At 43.6% G+C, this 19,260-nt stretch overlaps 1 protein-coding gene across 12 annotated transcripts in view; it reads right to left on the bottom strand.

The window, feature by feature from the left end:
- The window catches only part of USP31 (ubiquitin specific peptidase 31), a 252,683-nt gene extending 235,483 nt beyond the window's left edge, over positions 1-17,200 (bottom strand). For 11 of the 12 annotated variants that reach the window (XR_012376776.1, XR_012376773.1, XR_012376777.1 and 8 more), the window contains exon 1: positions 16,486-17,200. Coding sequence is in view for 2 of the 12 variants with exons in the window: in XM_073887946.1 (XP_073744047.1) it covers positions 16,486-17,121 (636 nt within the window). In the remaining 10 variants the exon portion in view is untranslated. The remainder of the gene's footprint in view (positions 1-16,485) is intronic. The other variant, XR_012376781.1, reaches the window with a different exon arrangement.
- Between the last annotated feature and the right edge of the window lie 2,060 nt (positions 17,201-19,260).

Below are 19,260 nucleotides of genomic sequence, written 5' to 3' on the forward strand. Positions count from 1 at the left end.
ACTCTCATGAATAAATAAATAAAACATTAAAAAAAAAAAAGAAACTGGAATCTTCATGCATTGCTGATGGGAATATAAAATGGTGCAGCTACTGTGCAAAACAGTTGGGCAATTGCTCAAAAAGTTAGACATGGAGTCACAATATGACCCAGCAATTCCACTCCTAGGCATATACCAAAAAAATGAACACGTATGTCCACACAAAAATGTGTGCATGAATGTTCAGAGCAGCATTATTCGTAACAGCCAAAAAGTAGAAACAACCCAAATATTCATTAATGGGTGAATGGATAAACAAAACGTGGTATATTCATGTAATGGAGTATTTTTCAACTATAAAAAGGAATGAAGTATAATGATGAACCTTGAAAATACATGCTGAGTGAAAGAAGCCAGATGCAAAAAAACACATGTTGCAGGATTCCATGTATACGAAAGGCAAATCCCCAGATACAGAGAGTAGGTCAGTAGACACCCAGTTAGACACCCAGTTAGACACCCAGTGCTGGGAGGCTGGGGGGTGAGGGGTGACTGCAATTAGCAATGGGGTTTCTTTGGGGGGATAATAAAAATGTTCTACAACTGACTGTGGTTATGGTTGCACAATTCTGTGAATATACTAAAAACCACTGAATTGTACACTTTAAATGGGTGAATTATATATGTAAGTTATATCTCAGTAAAGCTGGTTTGATTTTTTTTTTTTTAATTTTAAGTAGGCTCCACGCCCAATATGGGGCTCGAACTCCTGATGCTGAGATCAAGATTTCCATGTTCTACTGACTGAGCCAGGCAGGTGCCCCAATAAGGTGTTTTTATTTAAAAAGAATATATACTTTACTATTTCACTCACAATAAAACTCATGAACAGGCAAAGCCTGTTAGAGGTGTTAGAGGTCAAGAGAATGGTTCCCTTGGGGAGGAGGGAGAAGGTGGAACTTGGGAAGGGTCATCGAAGGAGCTTCTGGAGTGCTGGTGATGTTCCACTTCTTGATCTAGTTGAAACATTATCACTTAAGGATAATTCACCAAGCTGTACACTAACAATGTATGCATTTTTCTGTATGTATGCCGTACTTCATTAAAAAGTTAAAAAAATTAGAGGCGCCTGGGTAGTTCAGTCAGTTGAGCATCTGATTTCGGCTCAGGTCATGATCTTAGGGTCCTGGGATCGAGCCCCACATCAGGCTCCTCGCTCAGTGGGGAGTCTGCTTGTCTCTCCACCCCCACTCATTCTCTCTCTCTCTCAATCTTATAAAAGATTTTATTTATTTGAGAGAGAGAGAGAGCATGAGCAGGGGGTAAGGGGCATAGAGTGAGAAGCAGACTCTCTGCTAAGCAGGGAGCCTGCTGCGGGGCTCGATCCCAGGACCCTGGGATCACGACCTGAGCCGAAGGCAGATACTTAAACAACTGAGCCACCAAGGCGCCCCATAAGTAAAATCTTATTTGAAAAAGTTTAAAAAGTTAGTTGACTTCAAAAAAGAAAAACACTAAAGTTTCTTAATTTAGCCAGACTCTTACACCCTAACTCAGTTTATTTAGTCTTATTTGGAGCTGACTGTATTTATCTGGTTGCTTAACGAGAAGCAGATTAAAAACTGCAAAAGACAGGAATGAGGAAGCAGGAGGTATAGGCCCCTAGGATAAAGCAAAACTGAATAAACCAAGAGAAAACTAAGGAAGGACCATGAAGAAAGATGGTAGGAAGCAAGAGAGTATTACAAAAAAAGCAGACATAAGAATTCAAACAATACAGCAATCTAGCACCAATCGTTATATCCCATAGGACTTATAATCCCAGTAGCCCCAAAGAAACCTCCACAGCACAGAAGAACGTAAAAGATGATGCTTATTAGAGTCTAAAAATCACCAAGGACAGAGTGAAATATATCCAGGATTTTCTCCTAGGAAAGTTAGTGTGTAAATACTCTATCAGGTCAACAATCAAATAATAAAGTTAAAAATTTAAAGACCTGATATTCGAACAAATAATTATCTAGGAAATAACTTATATAAAACACTTATTCCCCCCAAAGGCCAGATGAATGGGTTAATGTGTTATTCGAAAAGATCATAAAATGACAACACAAGGGCACAGACTATATCATCCTGAAAAGTACCCTCCAGGGGACAGATGCCTCAGTTGAGACATCTAGCTCTATAACACTGGAGATTTAAATACTACCCCTTCAAAAACAGTCTATAATTCAAGGGGTCAAAACCTAGAGCACACATGCATCAAAGGTGAGCTACAAAACAATTAGAGTTGCAAGGCCAAACCCAGAGAAAATTTTGAGGCAGAACACATTTCTCTTCAGCACTTGACTACAGTGGCCTTTTGTAGGATTCTCCATATCTTCTTCCTACCAAGGTCCCTTTCCTATGTCCCAGGCTTGCTCTTACAGACTGGGCTGGTGGATGTGTGAGATGGCTGGTTGGTTTTTCCTGCTAAAATGTTCCCATCACTAAAGGAACCAATGGTTGTCAAACATTGTGATCTGTGAAGCTGATCTCATTGGCAATGAAAAGGAAAATAAAGAAACTGAGGCTCAGTGACCAGCTCACTAAATTCAAAACTCATGGGTTCTGATTTTCAAAAGGGAAGGAGCAGACCTGCACCCCCGGCTGTCCTCACCCTACTCCTGGCACAAACCTCTGATGCTGACAGCCTGAAGCCTGAGACAGAATCTGGTATCACCAGGAAGTGGGTGTGGGCAGTTACACCAACCTACTCAGCTGCCTGGCACCACAACAGAGCCTCAAAGGGTAACGACCAACAGGTCTCCAACCGAACCAACCCTTCCTCCTGCGGGATAGATGATAACAAGCTACCAAAGCTCCTCTCTCTCACCCACCTGCAGGGAAATGAGGCAACTCTCCTCTTTCCTTCCTTCCTGTCACTATTAAAATCCTGATATCATTAACTAGTAGCTATTCCCCATGAGCTACTGCTTTTAAAGGAGTTTGTCTTTTCTTTAGCATTTCTAGTTTATTCTAACTCTCAAGGCATAAAGGCTCTGAAATGAGGGAGATTTACCAAGCTGTCACTATACTATGAAAAAGGGATTCTTCCTTTATGGGAAGATTACAGGATGTTCCAAGTTAATGTATCTTTAAAATTACCAGGAGCACCTCTAGTCAGGAAAAGTTCTATAATTCTTCTCCAGCTATAGAGAGCTCTGGACCTCAAATAAAAGGTGGAATCTCCTTCCTTACAATTTAAATACAAGCCTTTCTCTGCCTCCCTCATTGCTCAAAGTAAAGCAGATACAGAAGTTAGGTCCCTGCCCATTCATTCACTCATAAACATGCATACAAAGGACAGGACCAGTTATTATGGGAAATTTAGAGATTCACAGAATTAGAAGTCTGTAGAAATGCCTCACGGAAATAATAATTTATGTATCTACTTTACAATGTTATAAGAAATAAATAAAATAATCCACTGTGCAGGGCATGTGGTAAGCACTCATACATCAGCTATAGGAAAAAGATGGAAAAACTTCTGTACAATGTGCTACCATTGATCTAAATAAGAGAAAAATATGAATACACGCACAATACATACACATATACACATACACATCAAGCAAAACTAATTTGCTTATATTAAAACAATGAAAGAATAAATCAAAATTTAGGGAGAAAGAGAATAGGGTGTCAGGATCAAAGACAAACTAGACTTATTTGAATAGATTTTATATAGTATATTTGACTTTGGGCCATGTATTTTATTTTTTACATAATTATGCAACAAAATTAAATTTTAAGAAGCAATCACTCAAAATCAAAAGCAAAAAGAAACGAATGAATTTAACTAAGTATCCAGCTGGTGACAAAGTCATACTAAGAACTATTCCAAATGACTTTAAAACATAGTAATTTGACTCTACAGACCTAGTAGGCCATGTCCTATGGGAGAAAGAAAAGAAAAGAAAAGAAAAGAAAAGAAAAGAAAAGAAAAGAAAAGAAAGAAAAAAAAAAAAAGAAAGAAAGAAAGAAAGAAAGAAAGAAAGAAAGAAAGAAAGAAAGAAAAAAGAAATCTTAAATATTTTTCAAATACTTGTATGTTGGTGGTAGTATTGGGATCATTGTCCTGAAACTTATGAGTGCACTGTGGGATAATGCAAATGAGAATGTACACCAGTGCTGGGAACAGGGTTTTCAGCATAGTTCGAGAAAGGAGAAATAGATGCAAGATCAACGAGTGAAAGAAAAACCCCGAAATCCTGAATGGGAATTATCAATATGAATTCATGATTTATTATTTCTTTAAAAGAAGTTACATACTTCCTAGCTCTGTCTACTTAGAAGACACAGACATCACGTGCACCCCTAGTGCCCAGACTGTGACCTCTTAGTGCCATTTGCCAATAAAAGGCAACCAGGGCTCCTTAAAGAAATGAATGATCCCAGATCCCGGCAGGAAACATGCAAGATGAGCCTAGGATATCTTCCCGGGATTCTGGTGTGACATCACAGACTACTTATGTCAAAAGGACTTAGGAGCCAACTTCTTCTACTGGCCAAAAATGGGACAATTTGAGCATCAATAAGGTTAGTAATTTTAACTGAAACACACTGGATACACACTTAAATCCATGAGTTCATATGGTTACAACAAAAACTCACCAGCCATATTTTGAAATTAAGAAATTATTTTGAGGGGTGCCTGGGTAGCTCAGTCCGTTAAGTGTCTGCCTTTGCCTCAGATCTCAGGGTCCTGAGATCAAGCCCTCCATCAGGCTCCCAGGGAGCCTGCTTCTCCCTCTCCCGCTCCCCCCTGCTTGTGTGCACTCGCTCTCTCTCCCCGCCCCGTCAAATAAATAAATAAAACCCTAAAAAAAATTATTATGAAAACCAAAAATAAAGGGGAAAAAAAACCTCAAGCATTTATGTTGCCTTTCTTCTCCAAATTTACTTTGGGGTAACCAAATAATTGATAAGGGCAAGAGTCTGTAGAGAAACGTTCTAATAAGAATGTTAAAGTTAGGGGCGCCTGGATGGCTCAGTCGTTAAGCATCTGCCTTCAGCTCAGGTCATGATCCCAAGGTCCTAGGATCGAGCCCCACATCGGGCTCTCTGCTCAGCGGGAAGCCTGCTTCTCCCTCTCCCACACCCCCTGCTTGTGTTCCCTCTCTTGCTGTCTCTTTCTGTCAAAATAAATAAATAAAATCTTAAAAAAAAAAGAATGTTAAAGTTATAACATCACCATTTTCAAGCCTCAATGAACTAATGGATCAAGGAATAATCATCAATGTCTATTAACGTAGTAAGACACACAACCAGACATTATAGGCTTCCTGATGAAAGTTTACAAGACTACCAAAAAAACAAAGGGGGAATTTAAAAAAAAGAAAAAAAAAAACCATTTCAACCCTGAATCTCATTAAGTCTCTAAATCTATCATTTTACATGAAATATGGGAACAGAACATTTCAACTGAAACTACAGGAATACAACAGGCAAACTCAGACTCTGGGAAGCACTACAGCAGTGCTCTTCAAAATGTGATCCCTGGACAGGTGTCCATCTGTGAACTTTTTGTCACCAGTCCATGACCAGGCAAGTACAGAAATTGAGAGCAGACATTTAGAAACATTTAGAGCAAATTAACAGTAGTTTTATGTCTACTGAGTCTAAATTTTAACAGGGCCGGTTTTATGTATGCTTTTTACTCCATTTTCCTGGGAAAGCTTAAATGCCAAGCTAGAAATTTATACTGTACGTTGTATATAAAAGAAAAAGTAAAAGCAATTTTTAAGAACAGAAATAATGAGGGCGCCTGGGTGGCTCAGTTGGTTCGGCAACTGCCTTTGGCTCAGGTCATGATCCTGGAGTCCTGGGACCGAGTCCCGCATCGGGCTCCCTGCTCAGCGGGGAGTCTGCTTCTCCCTCTGACCCTCCCCCCTCTCATGTGCTCTCTCTCTCTCATTCTCGCTTTCTCAAATAAATAAATAAATAAAATCTTTAAAAAAAAAAAAGAACAGAAATAATGTAATCACAGGTAAACTTTAAGATTAATCTGGCAGCAATAAAAACTGTCCATTGGAAGAGACAGAGTTTAGAAATGGGGAAGGATACTTGGGGGCCACAGACTTAGAATGACTGCCTTCATTTTCACCACCTGCTATTTATTGAATAGTTACTAAGTATAAGTTTCTATACTAAACTTTTATTTATATCTTCTTATTTAATCCTCATAAAAAACCATGTAAGGCTCTGCTACTTACTAGCACCAAACTCAATATCCTAATATCAAAAATGGGATAATAATGCCTCTTTCAGAGGGCTGTAGTGAAAATTTAATGAAAAAATTTTTATGAATGTACAGTTGATCCTTGAACAATGTGGAAGTTAGAGGCACTGACCTCTAAAAAGTCGAAAATCTGTGTGTAACTTCGGACTCCCCAAAAACTTAACTACTAATAGTGACAACCACAAGTGATCACTTTTTATTGCAATATACAACTTACTGGACAGACTAACTGCTCACACAGAGATGATCAGCGTCACTCGGCATTATAAGCGGAGGCTCACAACAGTCAAGCTCACCACAAGAGCAACGGGAGGTGGCCACGAAAACCCCACAGTAGTACAGCATGTACTACAGTGAATTTTATGCAGCTATGATTTAATACTGCATCTCTAAACTTTTTACATTTGACTGTAAATTTTGCCATGTACAGTCTGTGTGTGCTTAAGTTTTGATAGATTTTATCTACATCTATTTTATGCATTCATGACATACCTAACTTCCACTTAATTTTTTTGATATTTCTAGGCTACGCAGTTCATTCGCAAGTTTCTTTTAATTGCCACAAATCTCCAGAAAAGTTTCATATATATATATATATATATATATATACATATGTATATGTGTGTATTTTTTTTTATTTCGCATATAGGTGGACCCACACAGTTCAAACCAGTGTTGTTCAAGAATCAAATGGACTTTGTAAATGATTCGGCTCCACACAAATAAATGGTATTTTCATTATTATGATTATTGTTTCTTAAATCTCTAAAAATCAGAGAGCTCTGCCTTGCTTTTAAAGATTATAATACTGGGATGCCTGGGTGGCTCAGTTGGTTAAGCATCTGCCTTCAGCTCAGGTCATGATCTCAGGGCCCTGGGATGGAGTCCTGCATTGGGCTCCCTGCTCAGCGGGAAGCCTGCTGCTCCCCCTGCTTGTGCAGGAAGCCTGCTTCTCCCTCTCCTTGCTGCTCCCCCTGCTTGTGCGTGCGCGCTCTCTGACAAATAAATAAAATCTTTATTTTATAAAAAAATAATTAAAGATTAAAATACCAAGGGCACCTGGCTGGCTCAGTTAGAAGAGCACATGACTCTTGACCTCAGTTTGAGCCCCACGTTGGGTGTAGAGTTTATAAATAAATAAATAAACAAACTTAGGAAGGAAGGAAGGAAGGAAGGAAGGAAGGAAGGAAGGAAGAAAGGAAGATAGGTTAGAATACCAAGAATTAAATTAAAAGAATTTACTGAGCTGGTGATGTGCTTACAGAGATTCCTTACAGTAGAAGCAACAAAGGCATTTCCTGACCAGTCCCATGAAATCTTCCAACATGTGAACTGTTTGTTTGTGGACACATTGTTTGCTACCATCCAAGCTCAACAACCGGAGGGAAGAAGCAACAGATGTTCAGTGACTGGCCAATTCCTCTAGGAACTGCCACAGTCCATGGCATCAAACAATGATTTCTAAATGGAGAAAGATCACAGTCAGATGAAAGACAAGATATATCGTTGTGCTCCACTGCAAAAATGTTGTTTGTTAAACATAAAAGGTCATTTGAGGAACAGCCAACAAACGATTAATTAGCAAAGCAAACAAGAATATTTTTGAGGGAAAAAACTACAGAGGACAGAACTTTAAATCACTCGGCTTTCAGTGATTTCTTTTCCACTATTATACATAAAAGGTTTTTTTGTGGAAACCATGAGGTCATTGTTTTGCAGAGTCTTTACTATAGGAAACAGCTGTGGAGAACTACACAAACAGTGAACACTGCCCTATTTAGTAGCCCCTCATTGTGACAAGTGTATAGACGGGGACAGGAAAAATCCATCAAACCACACTCTAATAACAAAAGAGGCAGAGTCAAACTAAAAGCTTTAAGCCACACAAAGGAAGACAAAAAACAACTAGTTCAGGATAAGCATCTGTAAGTCAGGACAAGCACCTGTATTATTACATCTGTATCTTGACTTAGAATTCCAAGAGCAGCTGCTTTCTACATGGGTCACCAAAAACTCAAATGATTCACTTTGCACAATACCTGATATATGACAGACATTCAACAAGTTACTTAAAAAAAAGTTTCCTAGTACTCTTATGTTCAAACACTACATGGCCTGTCTGAAACTGAACTTCCCACCCACCTCCAGAACCGTTTTCCATTCTGTGCTTCCAATCTTGAACAGTGCCATCCCAAGTCACCCTGTTTCAATACCTCCAAGTTATGCTCCTTTCCTCCTTCTTATTCACTCTTCACACACCCATAAAGCTGCCAAACACCGTCAACTCTCCTTCAAATAGATATTCTGTATATGCTCAAAGGTCAGAGGAAAGGAACAAAAGACACGGAAAAGGAAATAAATATATTGAATCCACTGCAATCCATGACAGGGTGTGTGACTCCCTTAAAATACCACCCAAGACTGCTTAAAGTTGTCCAGTGATAAAAATACAATTATGTGAGATAGCTCACATAATATGCAGCTGAATTCAAGTCTACACAGCTAGTCGTAGACCGCACCATAGTTCCTCCTGTCTATCAAGACTCCCTTTCTTAAATATCTCATGACCCCGGACCCCATGTGTTCAATTTAAATGCACGATCTTTTCTGCCCCTTGTGCTTCCCAAACCACTTCCCCTTTCCAACTGCTCCATTTCTGTCAGATAATCCCCATTATATTCTCCATCCCTCAGGTCTGAAACCTTGGTGTTTACTACGCCATCCCTTGGACTTTCCCTAATAACATGATGATGTCCTCCAAAATGTCCCTTGGACTCACTCTTTCCTCCTCCTTTTCCTCTGTTCATACCTATGACTGCCCTCTTGCATTTACTTTCTCCTTCATCTGATTCTTTTGTGCTCACCATCACAACAATTTTTCAAAAACATCCCTTTCATCAAATTTGTCTGCACAGCTCAAGCCTATATTGAAATACTACTGACTGCAGCCTCAAGGCTAAACTATTGTGACAGACTTTCAAGGCCACTCACAATCTGCCCTCTCTCAGCTCATTCATCTGCATTTATTTCCCCTTCTCTCCAAATCAGTGGTTCTCAACTGGGGCAATTTTGCCCCCCAGGGGATATTTGGCAATGTCTGGAGACATTTTTGATTGTCATGACCAGGGTAGGGAGAGGCGTACTACCAACATATAGTGGGTTGAGGACAGGGACATCACTAAACATCCTAATATGCCAGGATAGTCCCCGACAAAAACTGACCCTGTGAAAGAAAATAACTTTAAGTTTAAAAAATGACGAACAAGGGCAGTCACTAATAGGAGGAGGCACATGTCAGGGGGGTAGGGCCCTAGCATGCACCATGGATGGGTCAGAGAGTCCTGTCCTCTACAACTCTTTGCTGGGCAATATGGCGAGGTGTAGCCACATTTTAAACGCACCTTCCCTTTGACTCAGCAATGCCACTTCTAAGACTCAGTCTTTAGAAAAGGAGACTTGATATATGTTGAAGGATTGGCTATCATGATTAAAAACTTTATACAACCTAAACACCCTTCCTTGGACTATACAACTGTTAAAAAGAATGAGGTGGGGGGCACCTGGGTGACTCAGTAGTTAAGCATCTGCCTTCGGCTCAGGTCATGGATCCCGGGGTCCTGGGATCAAGCCCCGCATCGGGCTCCCTAATCAGCGGGAAGCCTGCTTCTCCCTCTCCTGCTCCCCCTGCTTGTGTTCCCTCTCTCACTGTCTCTCTCTCTCTGTGTCAAATAAATATAAATAAAATCTTTTTAAAAAATTAAAAAAAAAAAGGATGAGGTGGGTTTAGATGTATCAACAAAAAAACAAAGTAAGTCATGCTATCCACGGGGAAGAGGGAGAGGGGAAACAAGTTACAGAACTATATGTGGAGCATGCGCCCATCGATGTAAAAGATGTATACACGTTTATACATGAATTTAAGTGGTCTGAAAGGATTATTTTTAAGAAAGACTTCCAAAAGCGCCTAAGTCTGAGAAGCAACGGCAAATACATAAAGTTGGCTGCAGCTGATCTTATTTTCACAAAGATTCAGCACCACAGTCTTAGAGGAAAAAAACACTACCTATTTCAACACAGCCCCCCTACCTCTTTATGTTTTATGTTGAGAACTGTCATTTCAGAGGTTGTAAAGATAAGGCAACTACAGGCGCAGGACTCAGTGTGTGCCTCAGCAATGTAGGGGTGACAGAGTGAAGTCAGAACTCTGGTTCTGGGCACCTGGGTGGCTCAGTCAGTTAGGTGCCTGCCTTTGGTCACGATCCCAGGGTGCTGGGACTGAGTCCCACGTCAGGCTCCCTGCTTCTCCCTCTGCCCCTCCCCCTGCTCATGCACACGTGTGCTCACTCTCTCTCTCTCAAATATAAAAAATAATAATAATAAAAAAGAACTCTGGTTCTGCTCCCCTGATCTCTAGCCAGCAGGTGAACCTCAGTTCCCCCATCCAGAAAGAGGTGAGGCTGCTCACATCTCCCCCACATCTCCTTCTAAGTCTAAAATTTGATGACTCTGTTACCTCCTCTCTCCTTCAGAGATGTGGAGCTTCACTGAAACAAAAGTGACAGCATTTGACAGGCAAGGGAACTGACCAGGGAGAGACATACTTTCTATTCTATACTCAGCTACAAAGCTAATTTTTCTACATTTCAAATAAATTCAGGGGGTACCCTGAGGTCTGAGTACTCCCTGGGAACCACTGTGACATACCAATATCCTAAACATCTTCTCACAAACCAGGGAAACTTAGACCATAGGTCTGCAGCATAAAATCGGAGCCTCTAACATGAGTCTGTGAAAAAGTTAGGTGTGAAACAGAGCCAGTATAACCCTGATTGCTAGCTTGTCTGCCCCTACTCATTTTAACATTTATTCCCTTTGTAACCTGAGAACTCTCACCAATAAATAAACACCACCGGGCACCACAGTTCAAAGGGAAAAATATAGAAGAGAAATTTCTATTCATCAATTATTTTTTGTTTTACTGCAAATTTGGAAGGACTCCCCACAGTTCTTTTATCAGTAGATCACTCTGTTCTAGTTGTTCTTTGGGAGCACAGTTTGAAAACTGCTGCTATAAAACGTATCTTTGTTACTTGAGATGACCATCCATCTTTTTACTGACTGCAAAGGGGCACTAATCACTAGAAATCAGCATCTATATGAACCTGGAAGTGTGCATGCTAATATCCTACTAGTGAGACAATAAGCTCATTTCCTCTAAAAACAGCGTATTGAGTATTTGGGTTTCAGAATGATTTATTTTCTCTAAAAGGCATTTTTACTAAGACAGTGATCCAAGGATCTGCCAGTGAAGTCCAAATTTTACCCTAGTGCTGCTGCAAACACATACACACAGAGGAGAAAAAGTAACAAGGCAACCTTCTAAAGGCTGGGTTGGTAAGAAAAACGCCCTAAGGAGGCTCAAAACATTCCTCCAACAGAATGTTTCTCAATCTTAGCCTTACTGACATTTTGGGCTGGATAACCCCTCACTGAGGGGAGCAGAGCCCCGTAGCACCCCCACCCCAGTTGTGTCAACCAAGTATGTCTCCAGACAGGCCAAATGTACCAGGAATGAAGGGGTTGGGGAACCAGGCAGAAGAGCCCTAGTTGAGAACCCTGCTCAAAGAGGAGAAAAATACCTGCTTAAAAAGAGAAGTGACAGCTAGAGAAATTTCTCAAAGCATACCAAGGTTAGGCCAGTCAATCCATTTCATTCTGGGAAATGAAAGTCCTACCCTAACAACCAACTAACTAGCTCATCCAAAATCAAAAATCCGTTTACCTGCCAAGTTCCTAAAGCTCACATAAATCAATGTGGTTAGAAATCAAGAAAGAATTCTAATCAGAAAACGTACAAAGAAAATCATTAGTAACTTAAGGAAGTTTTAAGACAATAAAAGCACACTCAAAAACACACTAAGTGCTTTTTGAGACCTCAAGGCAAACTCTCGAGATGGCAAATTGGTTTTATCTTCTCTGCCAACTCCAGTCAACTGGTAGTGGCTGCGTGGAGCCCAGAATTGAGCAGGATTCTGAGAGCTCAAGGAAAGAGTATCTGCATCAAACATCAACATTGCCACAAACAGGCAAGGGGCCGTGGTAACAGGTATGCCTCACATCCACCTTCTTGGTGTTGAACTCAACTTTCTTTATGCTCAAAATAATACCCATCAAATTTGGCTGTAATAAAACATTTTGGGGGAAAAAAGTAATCCTCCAGAGTGCCACCAGACTTAACCTAATTCAGGGGCAAAAAGAAAAAAAAAAAAAAAAAAAGAGGAGGAAGAAGAAGAAATCTGATCCTGTCACTCTCCTGCTTAAGAATCAGCCCTGGATTCTCAGCTTCCATAGGATAATGTCCAAACCAACACAGCCTACAAAGGCATTCACAATCCACTTACAACACACTTCTTCCAAATTTTCTGCACCCCCATTATTCTCCACGGTGTAACCAGCCACCAAACGTCTCACTGTTCCCCCAAAACCACATGCCCTTTCATGCCATCTCCACCCCTTCTCTGCCTGGCTAATTTCTATTCATCCTGCAGACCACTGCGCTGTGATGCTTTACTTGTTCCCTAGAACAAGTGTTCCCTGGACCTACAGCATCAGCATCACCTGGGAGCTTGATAAAAATGCAGAATCTCAGACTCCACCCCAGCTCCACCAAATCCAAAACAGCTCGGTAACAAGATGCCCACGTGAATATGTGCACACTGAACTGTAAGAAGTGATGTCTTGGGCGCCTGGGTGGCTCAGTCGTTAAGCGTCTGCCTTCGGCTCAGGTCATGATCCCAGGGTCCTGGGATGGAGTCCCACATTGGGCTCCCTGGGATCGAGTCCCACATCGGCCGGAAGGCTGCTTCTCCCTCTCCCACTCCCCCTGCTTGTGTTCCGGCTCTCGCTCTCTCTCTCTCTGTCATATAAATAAATAAAATCTTAAAAAAGGGGGGGGGGCGCCTGGGTGGCTCAGTCGTTAGGCGTCTGCCTATGGCTCAGGTCATGATCCCGGGGTCCTGGGATCGAGCCCCGCATCGGGCTCCTGCTCCACGGGAGGCCTGCTTCTCCCTCTCCCACTCCCCCTGCTTATGTTCCTTCTCTCGCTGTGCCTCTCTCTGTCAAATAAATAAATAAAATCTTAAAAAAAAAAAGAAGTGATGTCTTGGGGAACGTACCAGGTCTCACTGGACTCAGTTCTTCACAGGCAGGTACAGTGTCTTCCCAAAATCAAAGTGCCTCACACACTGGCAGGTTGCCTCTGAGGCAAATCCCTCCTTTAGGAAGGGAAACCCAAACATCTACCTTCCAGCCTCCATGGCAGCCAGAGGTGGCCAAGTGACATGGTTGTAAGTCAATGAGAAGTCAGCAGAAGCCTGCTGAGGGGACGCTTCTGGAAGAACTTTTATTTTCCCAGTGACTTCCTGCCTTGACAAACATTAAGGATAAAAAGCCAAGACGTAATAGGGACAAAATAGCTAAGAACAACAGAGCGGAAACACAGAAATGGTCTGAGTCCCTGTGGGCCCTTCAAGCCACTGTACCACATTAGAACGTGTACCTCCAGACTTACTGTTTAAGCCGATTCAACATCTTTATTGCTTAATACAATCATCATTAGGGCTTCCTCTTTCTTGCGCTGAATGCATTACTAACTGATGGAGTAAACCCTCAATAAATGGGAAGTGAATGAATGAATGAATGAATGCAATGCGAAATCTACTAAAGGTTCAGAAGGTTATATGTTTTATTTTATTTTTTTAAGATTTTATTTATTTATTTGACAGAGAGAGACACAGCGAGAGAGGGAACACAAGCAGGGGGGAGTGGGAGAGAAGCAGACTTCCCACAGAGCAGGGAGCCTGATGCGGGGCTCGATCCCAGGACCCTGGGATCATGATCATGACCTAACGACTAAGCCACCCAGGCTCCCCTAGAAGATTATATGTTTTAAAATAAGACCTCGAAGAATCTGTTCAACTTTGCCAAAGCATGCTTATAAATCAGCCTCTGCATTTCTAGAATCATTGACCCATTTCTGTTCACAGCTTGTTAATGGATTAAAAAAAAAAAACCTTTTAAAATGCAATGGAAATGTTCACGTACAAAAATGCTGTAGAAATTGATTTTTACATTTTGGAAAGAGTAGAAAACCAAACTTAAAACACTGGGCTCTGACCTTGAAAAGTTTGCAATTGCTGTGGCTACTGATAGGCAACTATAAGCAAAGAGAAAAAAAGAGAAGGAAAAAGACTTAACAGCAGCTGGTTGGTTGCCATTCTCTCCTACTTTCTTATTTTGAGATCTCTGACATGGATCTCATTTTTTTCCAGTCCCTATCCCAATCCAGTATTTCTATTCAAATTTCCAAGATCAAACAGCAATCACTTTTTTTTTTTAGAAAAACAGAACATTAATAAATATAAATAAAATGTATTAAAAGGGGACGGGTGCACTTGGGCAGTACTATTCCTCAGCAAGGTGGGTCCTCTACCAAGTGCTGAATCCTCAGAGTATCATTTTGCATTTTACTAAAATCATTTATTTTTACTTAAATAAATTTTAAAAGAAACTTTACAACACCAATGGAAAGCCAGTATCATTTGCCACAAACAGAAGACAAATGTAAACACAAAGACAATGAAAACACAACCTTATTAAATCCTAGCTACTGTTACCTGCCGAGGCCTCTAAACTTAAAGCTTGTTCTGTTAAAAAAAGAAAAAGAAAGGTGGGGGTGTGAGCATGAGGTGTTAAAGTCAGGCGACCACCAAGCTAAGACCTGTTCTTGGGCATACTCAGGACAGACAGAATGGAAAAGGAATTAACTTTCTACCATGTGATTTCATTCTATTTAACACCATATCCATGTCCCACCCCAAAGTATCCCTCATACAATTTCAAATCATCTTCCCTCTTTTTTGCTCAGAATAAGAGCCCATTTCCCTAGTGCAGCCTAAATGGCCCTACACAATCTGGCCCAGCCCACCACGCGGCGCTCATCTGAGCTCCAATGGCACCAGCAGACAGCAAACAAGAACCCAACAGCCTTATCTAGCCCACTGCCTGTTTTTGTTATGGCCTGTGAGCATAAGAACGGTTTGTAGAGATAAATATTTGTAATCAATTTGATGACAGGGAACACTAATTTTGAACTCTAACTCCAATGTTATCCCTTCCAAAAAAAAGAAACCCATTCCTCTCATTAGTAGACCCTTATTACAAAGTACTGTACTCATGTTTTTATCTTAGTCAATGAGAAATTTGTGGAAATTTGTTTTCTCTTGTTATGTAAGTACCTACATAGTAGCCTCAATTTTGCATCTTGACCATTTACTATATGGCCCTTTACAGAAAGAGTTTGCGGATCCCAGAGCTACACTGTTCAAGCGCACTAGGCTCTCGCGCTTTCACTCTTTCCTTACACCTGGGAAGCAATTCCCCCCTGACCTCCTCAAGGCTGGTTCTCCCGGGTTACTCAAGTCTCAGTTCAAATGTCACCTCTTCCAAGAGGTCACCCTAACCCTGCCCCCTCCCCCATTTAAAGTAGCCTGCCAACACATCAATCACATCACCAGATTTTACTTTCCTGGAACCACTGATACTACCTTCTTACTTTACTGAAATCTTTAATAATAAAAACAATAACGCAGCAAATACACATGGGACTATGTACGACGGAAGCGATTTACATACCAGGTTGAATGCTTTAAAAGTGCCAACCTGTAAGTCAAAAACGATCAAAAATGGGTGACCTCATTGGGTTCAACCTAACATATCAACCTGTTTGCTGCTCACAACCACCTATGACGTAGGTACTAGATGAGAAAACTGTCACAGAGGTTCAGTCACTTGCCCGAGGTCACACTGCTAGTAAGTGGCAGAACGAGGATTTGAAGCCAGGCTCAACACTCCCACCCCCAAGAATATAAGTTCCATGAAGGCAGCCGGTCTTGTTCATTGCCATAGCCCTCCAGGGCCCATCACAGGGCCAGGCACGTAGTAAGCCCTTAATGAACACACGATGGATGAATGGGTGCGTCTCCCTTACAATCAGTGGCATCGGTCCTAGACTCGGGGCCCACACCTCTTTAGATCCGGGCGCTGGTTAGCCAGCCGGCCGCGCCGCCAGGAAAGGAGGAATGGAAGACTTTGGGAGACGGTGCCCCAGGGACGGACGCGGGGTGCAGGGCCCCCTCCTGGGGTGGGGACGCGGCGGGGCTCACCTTGAAGTCGCGGCTGTGTTGCGGGGTGTACTCCAGGGTCCAGAGAGCCCGCACCAGGTGCGCCAGCTGCTCGGTGACCTCGCCCTGGCCCTGCGTGCCGCGGCCCACAGGCTGCTCGGGGTCGGGCGAGGGCTCGGGTCGCCCCGCCCGGTACTGGCCGAGTGCCAAGTACTCGGCGAAGAGCTCGGTGTTGCTGAGACACTGCAGCGTGGCGTTCATGAAGCACGTGTTGCCGTGGTTCCGGAGCCCCGCCACCCCGGGCACCGGTTCGGCAGCGGAGGCGGGCGGCGCGGGCGAGGCGGGGGGCGGCGGGCACGGCGGCGGCGGCGTGGGCGCGGCGGCCGGCCCGGGTGGGAAGCAGCTGCGGAGGCCGCCGCGGTCCGGGGCCGCGCCCTCGGAGCTAAGGTGCGAGAGCGTGGACAGCGTCTTGAGAACGCGGCTCATGAAGCTGCCCACCGAGCGCGCCGACGAGGGCGAGGCGGGCGCGGCCGGCCCGGGCCCCCCGGGGCCCCCAGCGCCGCCGCCGCCGCTCGCGCGGCCGCTCCGGAACAGCCGCTTGCTGAAGGAGCGCTTCTCCTTCCCGCCCGCCGCCGCCACTGGCGGCGGCCCGGGCCCCGGCGCCGTTACCTTGGACATGGCGGCGGCCGCCGACGCTCATCACCGAGCCCGCCCGCCCGGCCCGCGGCCCCGCCACGGCCGCCGCCGCATCCCGCCGCGCAGCGCAGCGCCTCACGGAGCTGGGGAGCTCGACGCTCCACACACCTCAGAGCGCCGCCGAGCGAGCTAGCGACCGAGCGGCGGCCGGCGGGGCGGGCGGGCGCGCGCGCGATCCGCCCAGCTGGGCCGCTCACGTGACGCGCCTCTCGGCGCCGCCCGCCCGGCGCTGAAGCCGTGGCGGCTGCCATGTTGACTGTGGGAATGGAGGTGCCCCTCCAGCCAGACCAGATGACTCGCGGCTCCGGGGCGGTCCCGCTTTCTGAAGTCCGAGAGAGGCCATGTCTGGTGTGGGCACGGTCCTGGCGCGGTGGGCACCGCTGGGCTCGTGCCCCGGCATGGACCCCAGGCGTGGGTCTCGGTCTTCTGATTTGAAGGCGGAGGCCTTGGGAAAGTGCGGAGATCAGGATACCGCCCCTTACCAGACCGTGGGAGAAGTAAAAGACATGGCACTGACCAGTCCTGAGCGAGCCAGCCCTGCCAGGCTCCCGAGGGACCCGACTGCCTGCGTGCATACCGGAACGCCATCACAGAGTCTGGCACGTCCTGGCAGGCTTGTCTTCCAGGTGGCCCCTTGGGCTTGCAGTGAAACGGTATAATCAGAATCACCTTCCTTTGCAAGCCTACCTTTAAATCTCCGCTGAGCTCTACCATCATTCATTCATTCAACAAATAGTTACTCCTGTATGCCAGGCACTGCTAGGCTCTGGGAATATGACAAAATATGAAATAAGCACGGTTTTTGCCTGCCCTCTTGCATTTCCCACTGGCAGATGCTGTTAATAGCTGCTATGTTTCAAGCATTGTGCTAAGCTTGCAATATTTCCCTTAATTTTCAGTTCAGTGCCTTTGAGATTGGTACAATGTATCCATTTCAAAACCAAGTTTTGTTCAAAGCCCCAAGACTTGACCTCTAAACGAAAGGTCACAGACCCACAAATATCACAGGGACCAAGATAGGTCATATCAGTGAATAAAGAATCATGGTGTTTCAATCATCATATTGACCAATTAATACTTCAAGTGACATGACTGTTGGGGAGAATATAAGGAATGGTGGGGACCACGGCAAACTGCAAATCAACATCTTTCTAAAGGGGATGGCTGTCACTCAGCTGATCCAATTGTTCCCATGTAAAAATGAGGGCTCAGATCATCTGACTTTTTAAAGAGAAGTTGGGAATCCTGTTTTTAAATGTTGGTTCAACTAAAAAAGAAATAGTGCAGGGAAAAAAAAGTACATCTTTGGGCTCCTTTGCGCTCAAAATCAACTGGTTTGTGACCTCCTCTCTGTAGATTGTCCTTTGCTGACCTTTAGCCTGAGTTCTGGTTACTGCATAAGGGAGAAATCAGGGAAGGGAGAGCCCTTCGCCTTTTTAAAACATAAACCCCACCTTACACCACATTTCAGAGTAAATGGTTTTTGCCGGAGCCTTCCACCCCAAGTAAACATGGCCTTTATGGTGACCACCCCCCACCCAGGGTGCTCTGCACTAGCCTCCAAATCACCTACATTCCCACCTCTTAGTCAAAATATCCATTCTTCACTTCATCTTGAGCTCATCTAGACACCGGGAAGAAAGCAATCTGATCATTCATACTTTAGTGTGAATGCAATGGCCCTCAACCTTGGCAGACATATTTGAGTTTTTTTCAAATATGAAAATCATGGGTGAGGGAAGGACAAAAGAAAAGAATAGCTCTTAATGGAATTTCAAGCACTTTGACAACACTTTTATCACAACACCCAGGCATTATGTTAAAAGTTTGCTTGCTTGCTTGCCTGTTTTTAGGTGGTGGGAAGGGTCTTGGGGCTGTGGTCTCCCTAAATGTCAAATGGACTTAGAAGTTAGCCCTCAATTAGTTTTCCCAAGCTGCTTCATTTTTTTTTTCTAGCACTTCTCCATTTTGGACCTAGATGTTCATAGCACCATCCTGCTTGTTCAAAATCTGCAAAAGACTACCAGCTCTTAAGACAGAGACTAGATCTGTTTTGCTGACCATAGATGCCCAGCATTGACCATGTTTCTAATAAATGTTTGGTTAATGAATAAACGGCTT

The sequence above is a fragment of the Callorhinus ursinus genome, unplaced genomic scaffold (genome assembly GCF_003265705.2).
Source record: "Callorhinus ursinus isolate GAN/ISIS: 27379988/994484 unplaced genomic scaffold, GSC_fseal_2.0 scaffold85, whole genome shotgun sequence".
NCBI classification, from domain to species: domain Eukaryota; kingdom Metazoa; phylum Chordata; class Mammalia; order Carnivora; family Otariidae; genus Callorhinus; species Callorhinus ursinus.